The 14,720-nt window shown below is 39.1% G+C and overlaps 1 protein-coding gene across 2 annotated transcripts in view; it reads right to left on the reverse strand.

The window, feature by feature from the left end:
• PHLDB2 (pleckstrin homology like domain family B member 2) overlaps window positions 1-14,720 on the reverse strand; it is a 70,461-nt gene that overhangs the window by 1,964 nt on the left and 53,777 nt on the right. For both annotated transcript variants that reach the window (XM_082337636.1, XM_082337635.1), the window contains 5 exons: window positions 10,731-10,938; window positions 7,311-7,401; window positions 6,716-6,862; window positions 3,972-4,191; window positions 710-795 (listed from right to left, as the gene is read on the reverse strand). In XM_082337636.1, coding sequence (XP_082193762.1) covers window positions 710-795; window positions 3,972-4,191; window positions 6,716-6,862; window positions 7,311-7,401; window positions 10,731-10,938 — 752 coding nt within the window. The remainder of the gene's footprint in view (window positions 1-709; window positions 796-3,971; window positions 4,192-6,715; window positions 6,863-7,310; window positions 7,402-10,730; window positions 10,939-14,720) is intronic.

Here is a 14,720-nt window from a genome sequence, read left to right on the forward strand (position 1 = left end):
AGAATGAAATCAAAAGCCATTTATTGGCACCAGAAGGAAAATAACTTACAGGGAGATTTACGAGAGGGTTAAGGAGAAAGATAAAATGCAAAATGCTGTAGCACTGCATCCTGCACCGCAGCACTGGAAGCAGAGGTGTGTTTAAAGTGTGTGCATCCAGCATCAACACTTTCTACGACATATTTCCACTAGACTATTACACAGTAGCACCAGGCTCCAAATTGTGGTTTCCTTCCCCAAACAACTAACTTCCCCACTCTGTCCAGTGGTCAATACCACCTTGGCTTTCACAAATCCACCTGCCAAGGATCTATTCAGCTTGTTCACAGATCGTTTAAATTACACATGAGAGGCAGGGAGTGCCACGAGCTGCAGGCACCAGTTAACTCCCTCCCTGTGATAGATGCATACAGCCATCCCTTGATTTGCCAAAGCCACCCATTTCAGTGGTCTCACCACTAATGAATTCCTTACAGCAAATCCCATGTGGGACCATCACTTGGCAGGTAGACGTTCTCTTCTCTCTGCCTTCATCAGTATAAAGAAACCCCAGTGCTAATCACTGATCTGGCTTCATCTTCCTTTTCCTCCGCTTTGGGGTTTTTTGTTTGTTTGTTTTTTAATAATGTCAGCTCTCCCTTGGACTTTACAGCAGCTACCATACTTTGGGTACTGCCACACGATACTCAGTTAAAACAACAAAGTTTACCTTATATGCATTCTTTAGATGGTCGTAATAGACTTCTTCAATAGCTTGAAAATATATTACACCTTTTAATTTAGTTTCGTGTTTGTCTAAAATGGAAAAGAGAAAATGACTTTGAGAACTGAAATGAACAGCACTTCAAGAACCACAAGCTTAATCTGCATTTCCATATATGTTCAGCTAATAAGTAACTGGATTAACACTTCTGCTTGGTGAAATCCCACAGAAATCTTCAACCTTTCTTACAAGTTGGTTGGTTTTGTTAAGAGATGCATTTCCTACTTTAATGTGTTTTCTTTTACACCTGGTTTCCAAGGAAATAAAGCTTTCGCAATTTCCTCGTCTATTTGCAAGTCACTCTCTTCACTGAAGTGTCTAAACATTATGGCCAGTATTAGCCAACAGGAGGACAGATGTCTCCGAGGTACATCCAGTCTTCCAACTCCATGAAAGCCAGCCAGACTTCACCTAGCTTGCAGGCTAAGACCTACAGTTTGCCTTCAAAGGAAAACTGTTATGATAAGCAAATTTGAAATACAATTTGATAGCAAAAAGCTTTACCTTAGAACATCATTTATGCTTTTACTTATTAAAAAATGCTTCTTCCCTGTTCATAATCATCTCCCTCAGTCTCAAGCTAATATTTATTATTTGAATGTGAGGTTAGCAGATTGTAGGCAAGTTTCTATGAGCTCTGACACATGGAAAAGTTTACAGGAGGTTAAAAGTTCCTGGAAACCAGCTACAGCATCATAATGGTCTGTTTGCACTCTCCTACTCTGACACCCAAGAAAAAAGCCAAATTAATTGGATGCAGTTTGCCCCTGTTGCGAACAGGACCTCCCCGTTTGCGTCAGAGCGCCGGAGGTAAGAACGGCTGAATGGATAGTCCCTCCAGGGAGGCTGCTAACAAGGAGCAGGTCGTTATCCAGTGGTACTGTGTTTCTGGTACCAATATCCCACTGCAGCAAAGCTGAAATACAGGGTGGGAGTCTTCTCACTTAAGTTTTGATACCTACAACGGAGACACAGCTGACAATCTCCCTTTAAAGGCAATGGAAAGAAGCAGACACTTGCGGGGGGTCAATTCTCAACTATTTTAGACATCTTCTGCTATTGCCTTCTGTCCCAGTGTTAGCTAGTGAATCCCTAGGGCAAGGAGGATACAGACTGTGAACGTAACATCTTAACAGTCACAACTATAACGTTTCCCTACAGGGAACAGGGCAGATAAGCATCTACAGTACCCTCCATTTCCCTGCAATGGAAGAGAAGTTGTTAAATAATCCTGGAGGGTGTTACGAAGCATCACAACTGCATGGGATACTGAAGAGCAAACTGCATGTGATTCTGAAGAGCAAACTGCCTGCCGCTCCGAGTAGTTTTATATTATTGGGGAATATAATGCCCTCTGACCCCTAGTTAGTATCACCTTAACACTGAACAGTCACGCAGAACATCTTTTTCAGTCCCGTGAGATATTCTGCTGTCATTTTGGACGCTCGCAGAACTAAGCTTACATCCTATCGGTAGCTGCAGGCTGTTTCCAAAGCTTCATATGATGGCAAAAAGAAATCCCAGAGACCAAATGATACAGTGTGGGGGGGACCAGTAGAACTACTGAGGTATAAGATTACAACATTACAGTACACATTATGTTATGCAAAGTATACTGTCTATGCAGTACAAGCAAACAGCGATCTACTCTCCTTTCAAGCCCACCCAGGGTCTTGGTTACAAGAGCATTTCAGGTACCCACAGGCTCCCATCGCTACCGTCTTTGTAGAGCTCCCTGTATGCTTCAGGTCAGAAAGTGCAGATGCTTCAGTCACTGCACTAAATTGTCAGACTTTAGGGTAAGTTCTTTCTGCAGTACACTTGCAGAACTAAACCAACATACCAGTATATTCACTTAGAGTTCAATTACTCAATTTACAGCATCGATATTTATTTTGGAAGTCTACTACATATTTAAAGATCTAGATGGATCCTCACTGATGCAAGCAGCTGCATTTTTCACGCAGCTGGTACAGAATTCTCATGAAACTATGTTTGTTGGCCAGAGTCCTTGAGACATTATGAAAAGTTTTCTGTGGTAATTCAAACTGCATTATGGCAACTGTACTGCACTCAAAACTGAAACTGTTAACTATTAACATAACTACTAAAAAAAAAAAAAAAAAAAATCAGTACCAGATGGGAGCACTACTGTATGTTACAGGCCTTGCTAACCAATAAACCAGATGCTAAGAACAAAATACAAAAAAATGGTGGTGACATTCTTCATAGTATTACTGCAAACTAGTACAAAATATTCAGTGGGTATGTAAAGAATGAATGTAATGAATTCAAATATGTGTTTTAAAAAAGATGGACTAAGCAATGCATAACGCTACCATCGATTTTAAGTTCCTTATGAGTTGCTGAAAAGCAGTAATGTCATAAAAGGAAATGGAACAGTTTGGGTGTTTTTTGTACTCCATGTTTTCTTTGGCTTCTTAGCAATGACAATCCTACATATGCCCCCTGTCTGGCCTCTCCTAACAATAAATATTCAGAACACAAAGTCATTTTTCTGGCTTCCTCTGAAACTTCAGTGTCAAACCATGTGTCGATTTGCACAGCAGAGACATGTATGTTCTTAAATTGCAAATTTCTGGGTTTACCCCAAGATAAAAAATTAACGTAATGCTTATAATGGCTCCAGATATTGTATAACACAACTTAGTGTACAGAAACCTCTTTAGAGTATTGCATATTGTTAATTTGAAATTCCTTAGACTCTCAAAATACGGCAAACTCAAAAAGTCTGCTCCTGTATATTTAATTTCCTGAAAGACTTTTCAGCACAACAAGCAATGAGACTGCAGAAGCATTCCATTTAATTTTCATTGTAAGTATAATAAATTATATTCTTGTATGAGGGATACAAGAAATCGTTCTGTCATTGGGGGAAGTATATAATATTTAAAAATAAATTATGTGGAGCCATTATTCTGCGTACTAGAAACCTGATGATCTTCCATTTTTTCCTCTTGCCTATCCACATCTCTCCCTTTGTCTGTTATGCTCATTCCTGTCTTACCTGGCATTAGGATTGAACACTGTAGGGAAGGGACTGCACGAGCTCTGAGGTACGTGTAAAACACCCCACGAAATGGAAGTGTTAAGTTTTACTCAGGACTCCCCGCATGTTCATAACTCAGCTGAAGTTGATAGGAAAACAGAGGGATAAGTGTACCCTAGTAGTGATCCTGCAACCTACCTGCATAATAAGTAAAAGTTCTCTTGTTTCTGTCAAAAACAAACCACCGTTTTTTCCACGTTTTAATTTTTCCTCCCATTTTAATCAGAAAGCCTCGGCAGGTCTTCTCTGTGAGGGAGACATGGTAACAGGTCTCTATGTTGTGACCGGCTGTTTCGATGTGACTTCTCAGGTCAAAGTCTTCCTTTCTAATGGGCAAATAGCGAGTCAAGGGACGGGCCTACAGTAAAGAAAAGAAAACCATATTATTCTTAATAGAAGTTTTAAGTTCTCCTTCACTCTTTCTGCTGCAAGGTCATAACTGCAAACTGCCCATAGATTTTAAGAATGAATGTAAGAAAAATAAAGAGCTTTTGCTGCAGCCCTAATTTTCTTTAAAAGAAAAATCCTTAAATTTGTAACTTTACAAAGTGTTGGATAACTTATAAAAGCGAGATCAGAGCATAGGAGTTTCTTGAATTATCAGTTGATAAGCTGGTAAAACAGGGGCCACAGCATAGAAAGGTTGTTTTAGAATTAAAACATTAATTAAATGTAAAGGTGTGTTGCTGCTTTAGATGAAGTATAAGAACTTCATTTGCATGATGTTAAGCAAACCCTTTATTTCTCTGGGCTAGATACTCACTACACATCTCACTCATTAATATTATACTGCTACAGGTATTTTCATGCAAAGTGTAATACAAATAATAAGAACATGCTATTACAGGAAAAATACAATAATGAGAGTAAATGTAATCGCTAGTTAATTTCACAGAGATTGCTGTGTACAAAATAGAATTATTTTCTTCTGAACGAACAAAATGTGACATCTAGTTCACAGTCAGGAATGCGGTATGGAGAGCTGAAGCGCACCCCTCTGCAAGAGGCAGCACAGCAGCAGAGGGAACGGTGCCTCGGTCTTGACTGCAGTTCAAGACTCTGCATCCAGCCTGGATAGTATCAGCTGGGAGAGCACGCGGGAGGAAGGAGTGATTTGGGACCTCTGCCAGCTGAGGGAATATGCTTGTTTTCTGTGCCTGAAGGGTCTCTGCACACCTCCCCCCCACCACCATTTTAAACACAGGAGACAAGTCTCCCAAGGGTCCTGCTGCAGTCAAGGCAGACAGAGGCTACATCGCATGGCAGTTCAGAAGAGAAGCTGAATTTAGGTGCTTTGCATGACCTGTGAAAGGAGCATCTCCCTCTCTCTCCCTCCCCCGACTCCAGAGAAGTCAGTGACCTGGGGAATCTAATCTGCCCCTGCTCCGTGCCTAAAGTTAGCCTGTTAAATCCCGCTGAGAGTCACAAATTGAAGGGACTTTCCCTCATTGCATTCTCAAGAACCTCTTGGTGCAATGGGAGCTGTGCTGCCCGCAAGAACTCTTAGCACCCTTCTAAAATTATGCAGTCCTATACGATACAAGCTGGCACCAGCTTTGACAAGTGCAAAGGTGGAGTTCCTTCCCCTCGTTCGTGTTTCTAAGTGTCAGAAAGTGCTGAATTAAAAAAAAAACCACAAACCTGGGTCTCACTGTACAAAGAAAAGAAAAAAGTTAACAAAACAAATCATAGTTATTTTTGACAGATATGTTTTGTCTTCCCGCCAATTCAGTCTTCAGCCTCTCTGCCAAGTCTGCCAATTAGCAGTAACTGATAGGGCATTCTATTACAACACATGCATGCTCCAGTTTGGGATAAAGATATATGCATAGCATCATTGTTTACGCCATACTTGAGTTATCATTAAATTTCTTAGGAAAAAAGAAGGCATTCAGGTGAAGTATGCATAAAATTTAACATTTGGTAATTACCTTTTATATAAAAACAAAGGAATGGAAATATTTAACGAGAAACAGCTTAGAGTTCCTCTGGGGTTGTCCCACTGTTCTGATTTAGTGTTATCAATTAGAAAGGCAAGTTATGTAGGAATGTTCGTAAAAAATATAATAGTAACTCATGAAACAAAGATTTAGAAAAGGTAGCACAGATAAAAGCAGAAAGATATTAAAATATGATCTGGAATCTTCTGCACTCAGATATATATATTAAGATGGAGACATTGTCTTGCTATACTACACTAACGACAAAATGACTGCCTAGTCTATTTGCTATACCATGTAGATCCTGTGGTGGAATAAACAAATAGGTAAGACCTCTGAGCCTAAAGAAAGCTCAAGATATCTCTAAATCCTAACAAGAAGCAAGATGATGTAGGAGGTAAACACTGTTTTAGTTAAATAATGTTTCCCATGTTGTATAGTCCCAGCAACATTACGAAAAATACTGTTTCCTCTCTGGAGTAGATGTGGAGCTGGAAAAGCTTCTTTTTTCAGTTTTTTTCAGTCAAATAGTTGGAAATGACAATTCACGTTCCAAGATATTTTATGTATTAAAAGAAAGAAACCACCAATGGTTTATAAAATTAACACACTCACAAATTTCTGTTGTTCAAGCTAAAAAATTCTGCTCTGCCCATAAGCAGTAACAAACCTTATAGGATTAGTATTTATACTTTAGATATAAGATGCTAAATAGATATCTGTGCTATCACTTAACTTTAAATGAATACCCAGACATCTATCTAAGGCTCCAAGAGCCCAAACGTACTTTTAGTGGCACAGTTACACCTCAGAAATACTAAATCCATCTATTCAACTGAAAGCAGTTCTATTTACCATAGGCAGAAATACACTTAGTCCCTTCTGTATATCAAGGGGAGGTGGTCTTGCACTTAAAAACCATTTCATGTCAACATATCTCACCTGTGCTCTTTGTTTCTCACGTATTTTGACTTCCTTTTCAATTAATTTTTGCCTCTGGCTAGTTTCTTCTTCCAGTCTTTTCTCCAGTTGCTCTCTGCGGCGCTTCTCTTCTTCCAGAGCTCGTTTTTTAGCTTCCATCTCCCGTTCCTAAATACCACAGCACATGCAGAACTTCAATTATACATGAAACTATACCTGATAATGTAATTTCTAGCTAGGACTAAATCCCTTTTCGCCTCTTAAGTAGGCAGAAATATATATCCAGCAAAGTGTACTGAGAATTGGAATCAGAATTGCAAATATTACCACTGTAGAAATTATGGTTCTTCTTAAGCAGCTCTCCTAGCAGGCGTAGGAGCAATGCTGACCTAGCTTCTGGTGAGACTTTGCCATCAACTCACCCATTGAGATAGCAGCTATTGCATATGGGCTCAAAGATGTAGTATGAGGGTGAAACCAGACCAAACAAACAGGGGAGAGGTAATTTCTTAAGTGTCTATTAGGTGTAAACTATTTAGGGTCCAACATTGCATTTAGGAGGATGTTACCTAACTAACACGCCCCCTCTCAGATCTACTTATAAAATTATGCTTACCCTGGTCTCAAGCAGCCTAGTCTTTTCAGCATGCGCTTGTTTCAGAAGTCTCTCCATCTCTTCTAGTCTTGCAACGTTTGAAGTGCTAGCACTGCACAAAAAAAAAAAATCAGAGTTATTTAAAAAAATATTTGGTGTTTAAAGATGTATTTTACAGTCCAACATTAGACAGTTTAAGAATGGAGTTGATACTGTTCTCATCCAATTCAGTGCAGTAGGCACTAACAAAAAAATTATATAAATTATGAAGTACACTCTCAATGTATACATTCCCCATGCAGACTTGTGAAAAAAGCAGACTCAAGTGCCTAAAAATGCATCTTGCCAGTCCCCTGTGACCTGTCATCTTCTCAGATAACAGAATATGGATGGAGGTGGTTACCATGTCCTAGCAGAACACACTACCAATCCTCAGAGGTGGCATTAGTAGCCACCTGAATATACCACTGAAGTCTTTCTGGCTGTAGACTGTCTCTGTTTTGTGTCTCACTGAGCTCATCATCAAGAAATGCTCAATAAAAATAAGAAGGATTAAGAGGTATGCGTAAAGGCCATTCAGTGACAGAGCAGTGTCGGGAAGGATCTACTAGTTAAACTAATGGGCAAGCCAAAGAAACAAGGGTAGTCACAAAGAGTGCTAGATCCTGGCCCAGCACAACACAGCTATCACCTTTGCCTGTTCTTTTTTCTTTTGTTTCTTTTCTCCAATACAATTTCTTTGTTTCATCTCAATTTAACAGCCATTGCAACTGTGGCATTTCCACGGCGTGCTCTCTATTTTATTTTTCATCTTACTATGTTCAAGAAAAACAGCTGATGTTAAATATTACTATATTACCATTCGTAATGCCATTAGACTAAAGCACAATGTGAGGAAATAGAATGGATTCAAATGTTTAGGGCAGAGAGAAATTTGACCTGGGATTGTCCTGAAAACGCTATCTGACCACCCAAGTGGAAGCGGGTGTCAGATGGCAGGTTTATTCATGCTACTTAACAGCATACAGACCGCGTAACAGCGGAGGGACACAGGTAGAATGGAAATAGTCCAAATATGTGTCCTGCGCAAGGAAAAGAAAAAAGTAAGAACAACATCCTTTGTTTTCTGAGCATGCCTCTGACGGTTATGTCTGTAAGACCAGGATTTTTGTCAGAAGTGTCACAGTCTTCAGAAGACATTTCTCTGTCTGATACTGGGGATATGTTTCATGAGAGGATACAATACAATACAAAAATAACACACCTTATTTAACCCAAGCTTGCAGAAAAGGTATAATCCATCTGAAATCTAGCTGAGCTCTAAAAGCTTACTGTCTCTGAAAAAAAGGGGGCCACTGACGTAAATGCCTAAGCCTAGTTTGGCCACACTATGTTTAGCTGATGGGCCTAGAGAATCTGGGTCAAATAACTTCAGTGAAAGCAATGGGGACATAAATTAAGTCATTTGAGCAACTCGATAGATAGTCAATTGCATTAGGTTTTCCCATATAAACTTGTCAGTACATCAGCTTAGTTCAATTCTTTCATCCTTGATTTGCTTATCCTGCTCACAGAAATTAATGCATAGTAGAAGATCATAATCTCTGAAACCTCAATCATGAAAAAATAAGTTGCTAACGAATCTTGAAACAACTACTTTTTGGTGAGTTGATGAATGACTACAGTGGTTTTCTTTCTTCTGTAGTTTGAGAACAGTCAGATTTCATGCATTTCCAGCAAAAAAAAAAAAAAAAAAAAAAAAGTCTCTCATCTTATACAAGGTAATATATATCTTATATATTTTAAATGTGTCAGAACAAAGCAAGATAAATTATTTTCCTTTAAAGTCTGATAGGTCTAGAAAAGATTCTCAAACACCATCTAAAACAATCTGAGTTCGTATCGCTTAAGGGAAATTTTGTCAAGGAGAATTAACTGCCTGTCTTCCAAGGCTTATCAACAAAATCAGGCCTTGCTCTTCTTCCCTCACCAATCTTTGCCTTATGAGAAACTGAACTATCTGTTGTAATGGATCCTTTTCTGGGTTTTGGATAGGTTTATTGGTTTTTTGTTTGTTTGTTTGGTTGGGTTTTGTGGGTTGTTTTGTTTTGTTTTGTTTTTCCCTTCCAGCATTGGCTGGAAGCTGCAGAAGAGCCAGAGGGAGACGGACAGGCAAACAGCACCAGTGAAATTCCACAGCTGTTGGGGCTCCCCAGTCCTGGGCCGGAGAATCCATGAGATGGCCTCAAGGTAGCTCAGACACATGCCTCTTCCTCCAAAATGGCCAGTGCAGCAAGTCAAAGAGAGACGGATTTCATACCAGTGCCATGTTAGATTACTGCAGAGATAAGAGTTAATTCCCAGCCTGTCTCCAGCTATCAGAAACTTTCCAACTGTGTATCTATTTAAAACAAAAATCCTCAAAACCTGAGTCCTAATGTTTTTACTTTAAAAAAAAAAAAGCAAAACACAAACCAAACAAAACAAAAAACCCAGCCAGCAGAATCAGTGCCGCTGGTATTTTCGGAAGCCCTTAACATGGCAGTGATAAAGACTACAAGAGGAAATCAGTGGGCTGATACCCTGTTACAGGAAACAGATGCTGAATAAAACAGAACACGCTAGCCAAAAAAGCTGTCCTTGTGTTCACAAGGGATTCTTAATCCCGTGACAACGTTGTACTTAATTATCAGCCTCCACTTACGCTTGTAAAACTGCTGGGACAGGACTGTGAGCAGAAATGAAAGCACTATCATTAAAACCAGACAGTCAGAAGAAAATCGTTTGCACACAATTTTGAGACTCAGCTGGACTTCTAACACAGATCGTTGATGTTCCTTTTATCTGAGGACCGGTGTCTGAGCCGACAGCCTCTGAGGATGAGAAAAGCAGCCGAGGGCTCTAAGCCTTTCAGTGTCATCTCTTTGTTTTTACTGACCCAGAAAAGGGAGGGGAAAGGGCAAAATTAGATCGCCAGAGGAGCCCTAAGTGCTTCAGCGTAAGGCTCTAGTAAGTTAACATGCTGGACAGGCAGAACAAGTGTACTCTATCGCCAACAGATGTCTTCGAGAAATTTCCTATCACAGGAAATTCCTTCCCTGTAGTGACCAGGGAAGGAAGCTCAGGAATTACCCGCTCTGAAAGAGCATCGACAACTTCATAGTTTCAGTTCAGGACTGACACTGATTTCTCTGTGGCCTTCAACATTATCACTTAGCCTCTCCATATTTTTATTTTCCATCTTTAAACAAACAGGTGAGCTGATAGTTAAACCTGATTATGAAGGGCTACACAAATACTAGATATTATGCCTGTCTAATGGTCTTATATTTTCCTAACTAGTTAGCAGCATTCACGCTATCATAGCATCAACATGTAGACATTCTCTTTTTTTGTTATAACCCCGTGACCATTACAACATCAGAAAGAAAGATGACTTACCTGGAAATGTTATCTGGTGAGCATGCTGATATGCTTGTCTCCATACTGTCAGAACTGTCTAAGCTTAGTGTATCAAAGGCATGGTCCTTGTAACTACGATCTGGGTAATGGAAACTATTCAAATACACGTTCGACTCGGATGCGGTTCTGCTGTAGAATTCGGGAGACTTCTGCCTTTGGTTTTCACAGATACGCTGATGGTTATACCCTACAGAGTACAGAGGAAACATTTATTTTACACAGAAATTTTGTGAACCGAACATAACGTGTTAGCAGCGCAAGCATTCTGAACATCACCTCAGTCTTAACTGCACTGTGACTAAGGTACTACAATGTTACGGTTAATTTCACAAGTTAATCATAACTGAAATAAAACCTTTAAATACCTGTTTTATCTATGATGAACACAAATATATGCAGATTAGTATGGCTGACTTTTCACTATGTATTCTTGTATGTGTATTATGAAAATTTAATTTGAATGAATGGAATTTTCATTTTAAAATGAAAATTAGGCCTAATCTGGAAAGTAATGAAGCTAAATGCAGGGACCTAGAAGAATTGACACTGATTAAATTAAAGAAAAAAAAAATCCTGATATTCAATGGTCTTGAGTACTTGTTTGGTTGATTTTACTGAATGTGGATTATTTTTTGTCTGTTTGGGGAACTTTGTCTTCTGGTAACTGCAAGTTGGGCTTTTAGTTTCAGCTGAAATAATATAGGCTACTTGTCATATCATCATAGTTACTAGTGTAGAGATACATTCCTGGAGTTTTGAAACTGCAGTTTACCCTACGTGACTGAAGCAGATCCCTATAGTTCAATGACTGTGAAGAATAATAAGGTTTTTGCAACATTTAAGTTCTTTGCGCTGCTATTTTTCCACAAAATCATCCTTTCTGAAAAGCCATCCTTCTTGAACACAGGGAACTTGGTCTGGCTACATGTCCTTTAAAAAAATATTTGTTCAGAACTATTTTTATCTCATGTCTCCATTGTTCTTTATAAATAATGCAGCAGTCTTTATACAGACTTACAGAGAGGTTGCTGAGCTTGCCTGATGAAGAGGAGAGTATACCGACAGCTGTCGTTTTAACTGCTGAAGTTATTTTACGGTGCCCTTTTAAGGTTTGTTTAATCTGTGTGATTACAAATGCAACGGCACTGCTCATCTTTTTTCCTTCAATCAGTGACAGAAGTGGGACTTTCTCACAGTTCTGATACTCAGCGCAGTTTATAATACTCTCTGCACATTCCAGACCCAAAATCTGAGCTGGTGGCAGAGCTGGAGATTAGGAAGGACTGTCAGACTACGTGAAAACCTCCCATTCGTACAGGAAGGCAGCCACTGACATTCCACATATTTAAGATGATAAACAGGCACGGGAAAAATGCAGACAAATGTACAAATGCAGCAAAGTCCAGATAAAAATTTTTACTGGACACTGTTAAGACACTGATGTTAGGAAAATATGCTTGAAGTGGAAATATTTTCCTGCCTTATTCTCATTCTCTATCTGCACATACAAGGTTACTGTCTGGTATTTTTTGCCACGCCAGAGTGGGGAGGGTCCCAGTTCAGGGAGCCAACAACTGCAACTCTACCTTGGAAAGGCTATAATATTCTCCAAAAGGTATCTGAAAAGCATGACTGAAGCTGAATAATGCAAGCATATTATTAAGGAAATCATGCCCTACAAGCATTTCCAAGGCAGATAGTTTCCTCTTTTCTCCTCGCTTCCCTCTAAACCATACAAAGGTTTCTCACAGACAATTAAAGCTGGTTTCTAAGGAACTAATAGGACCTTACTTGCCATTTGAAAGAACACTAAATTTCAATAAAAGTTCAATTGCACTGATTAGTAAAAGAGACAAAAGGGACACAATACACCTCAGCAGTCACAGATAACAGCATCACACAACACAGGTGTTACTGATTCACATGTGCGGTTTGGTTTTTTCCCCATTATTATGGCAAATGCTGCTGTTATGGCAGATAAGCAATTACCTTTCATACTCGAACCTTTGGAATGACTAATTGCTCCTGTGAAATGGTTATCAATTATTCATTACAGAAAGAGAGAAAAAAATAAATTACTGAAAGAACTTTATTCAAATGCATGTTTTTCTATCGAGCCCTTTGCAAAACCTTGACTACTCAGAAATCTTAATTCCATCTCTTATATTTTACTGAAAATTAAACCCATCTAAAAGGCATAGAGAAACATGGCAGTTTTACAAACACTCTCCTAAAGGAAAGTCAACTTTCCATGAAAATAAAGAACCCATTTTTAAGTAAAACATTTATCAGTTAAATTTTCATAATCATGCAAACGTAACTAAAAACTGCAAGAAATATACAGTCGTTAAGTCGCAAAAAGAGACGCATTCACAGAAACAAAGCATAACGTGATGTTCTCATTTTCTCCTCATGCCGTAAGCAACAGGCGGTTCAAAGCTCAGGATCGGCTGTGTACCGACACCGAGAAGCCTCATAACCAACCTGCCTCCATTACAGCCCCACTTACACATCACGCAGGCACGATCTGTTGCTTAAGGAATTTTTAACTGCTCAGGTGCCTATTCACAGAACATGCACTTAAAAAATATTAGACTCCTCCTAAGATCCAGCATTTCACTAAAAGTTCCTTACAAGCCAAGACTTGTATCAGCCAAGTCTAAGCTGCTACAAGAGCTAAAATGTTTCTTGTTGCATTGGCTTGTATTCTTTGTAGTAAAACAGCAAACTTAAGTGTTAACAGCCATACTGTTGAGCAAAATATTGCAAATATCCATAAAGCCATATCATTAAAAAAAAAAAATCCAGAAGAGTTATTGCGGAATCACAAAAAACAGACATACCACCACAAAATTATGGTGAGGTCAGAACTATAGGTGAAAGCTGTTATTAAAAGTGGCACTGTCAAGTATGTTAAAAAAATAGTACTTCATAAAAAAGATAATGGTACAATATTTTCTGTTATTTCCATTCTTTCTTCTTATTTTAAAGATTGACATTAACATGTCAAGATACATTTTTTGTATGGAAACATGCCAAAGTAGGAAGCCCCAGTCTGTCTACCTTGTCATTGTCACCCACAGATCTGCAAAGATTTCTAAATTTTCTGCTCTATTTGTGTGGCTATGAGCAAAGAAGCAAAAAATTAGGCCTGCACAAAGCTGCAGCTCTGCAGATATTAGCATTAAGCAGAAGTTTTGTTGTGACAGGTTATTTGACAGCAGGAAAAAAAGACTTTTTGAAATGCTATCATTATTTAACAATTATTTAAAAGTTTTCCAAGATTTTGGGAACAACTTGACAGTGCTGATGCAATTGGTACTTTTGCCAAAACATGACACTGATTGATACAGCCAGGTAAAGGGATGTTTTCATACCTTTTCTGGCTTTTCCTGAGTTCGATAAGAGAAAGAGCGAAGAAGAAAAAAAAAAAAGGCAAACTGCTTTGAAAAGCTTATAATTTGTTTGTACATATATACCTTGCCCTCGGTATGCTATTCTTCTATCGAGCTTAGAAAGAATAGAAATAATCATCTTGCTGGTACATAACTTCTCTGTCCCAACAGTTTTGTTCCCAGTGCTGCGCCTGGTCTTACATCTTAACTCCCAGCTACCCATTCCCTCTTCCATCCTGCAGTCAACGGGACCGAATTGTCTGTCCCTCCCTCCTCGCTCCCACCTGTCCTTGTGCAGGCTCCTGGCACTCAGCACCCCAGGGGAGCTTCCTGGGGCCAGGCTTCGACCTGTGCAGCGTGAGGTCTCTAGATTGTACCAAATAGCAGCTTCTTCGTTCTTTTTTTTTTTGCACATGGTTTGCTTACAAAGGCATGTTCATGGGAGGTGAATTTATAAATACAGTCCTTCAAAAATACCTCATGAATGGCTGCTAAGAAATAGCTCTTTCCACTAATTATTTACATCAAAGATTCATCCTCTTAAACATTTTGTAAGTTGCTCTTAACTCAGGCT

The sequence above is a fragment of the Platalea leucorodia genome (assembly GCF_965183815.1).
Source record: "Platalea leucorodia genome assembly, chromosome: 2".
Taxonomy (NCBI): domain Eukaryota; kingdom Metazoa; phylum Chordata; class Aves; order Pelecaniformes; family Threskiornithidae; genus Platalea; species Platalea leucorodia.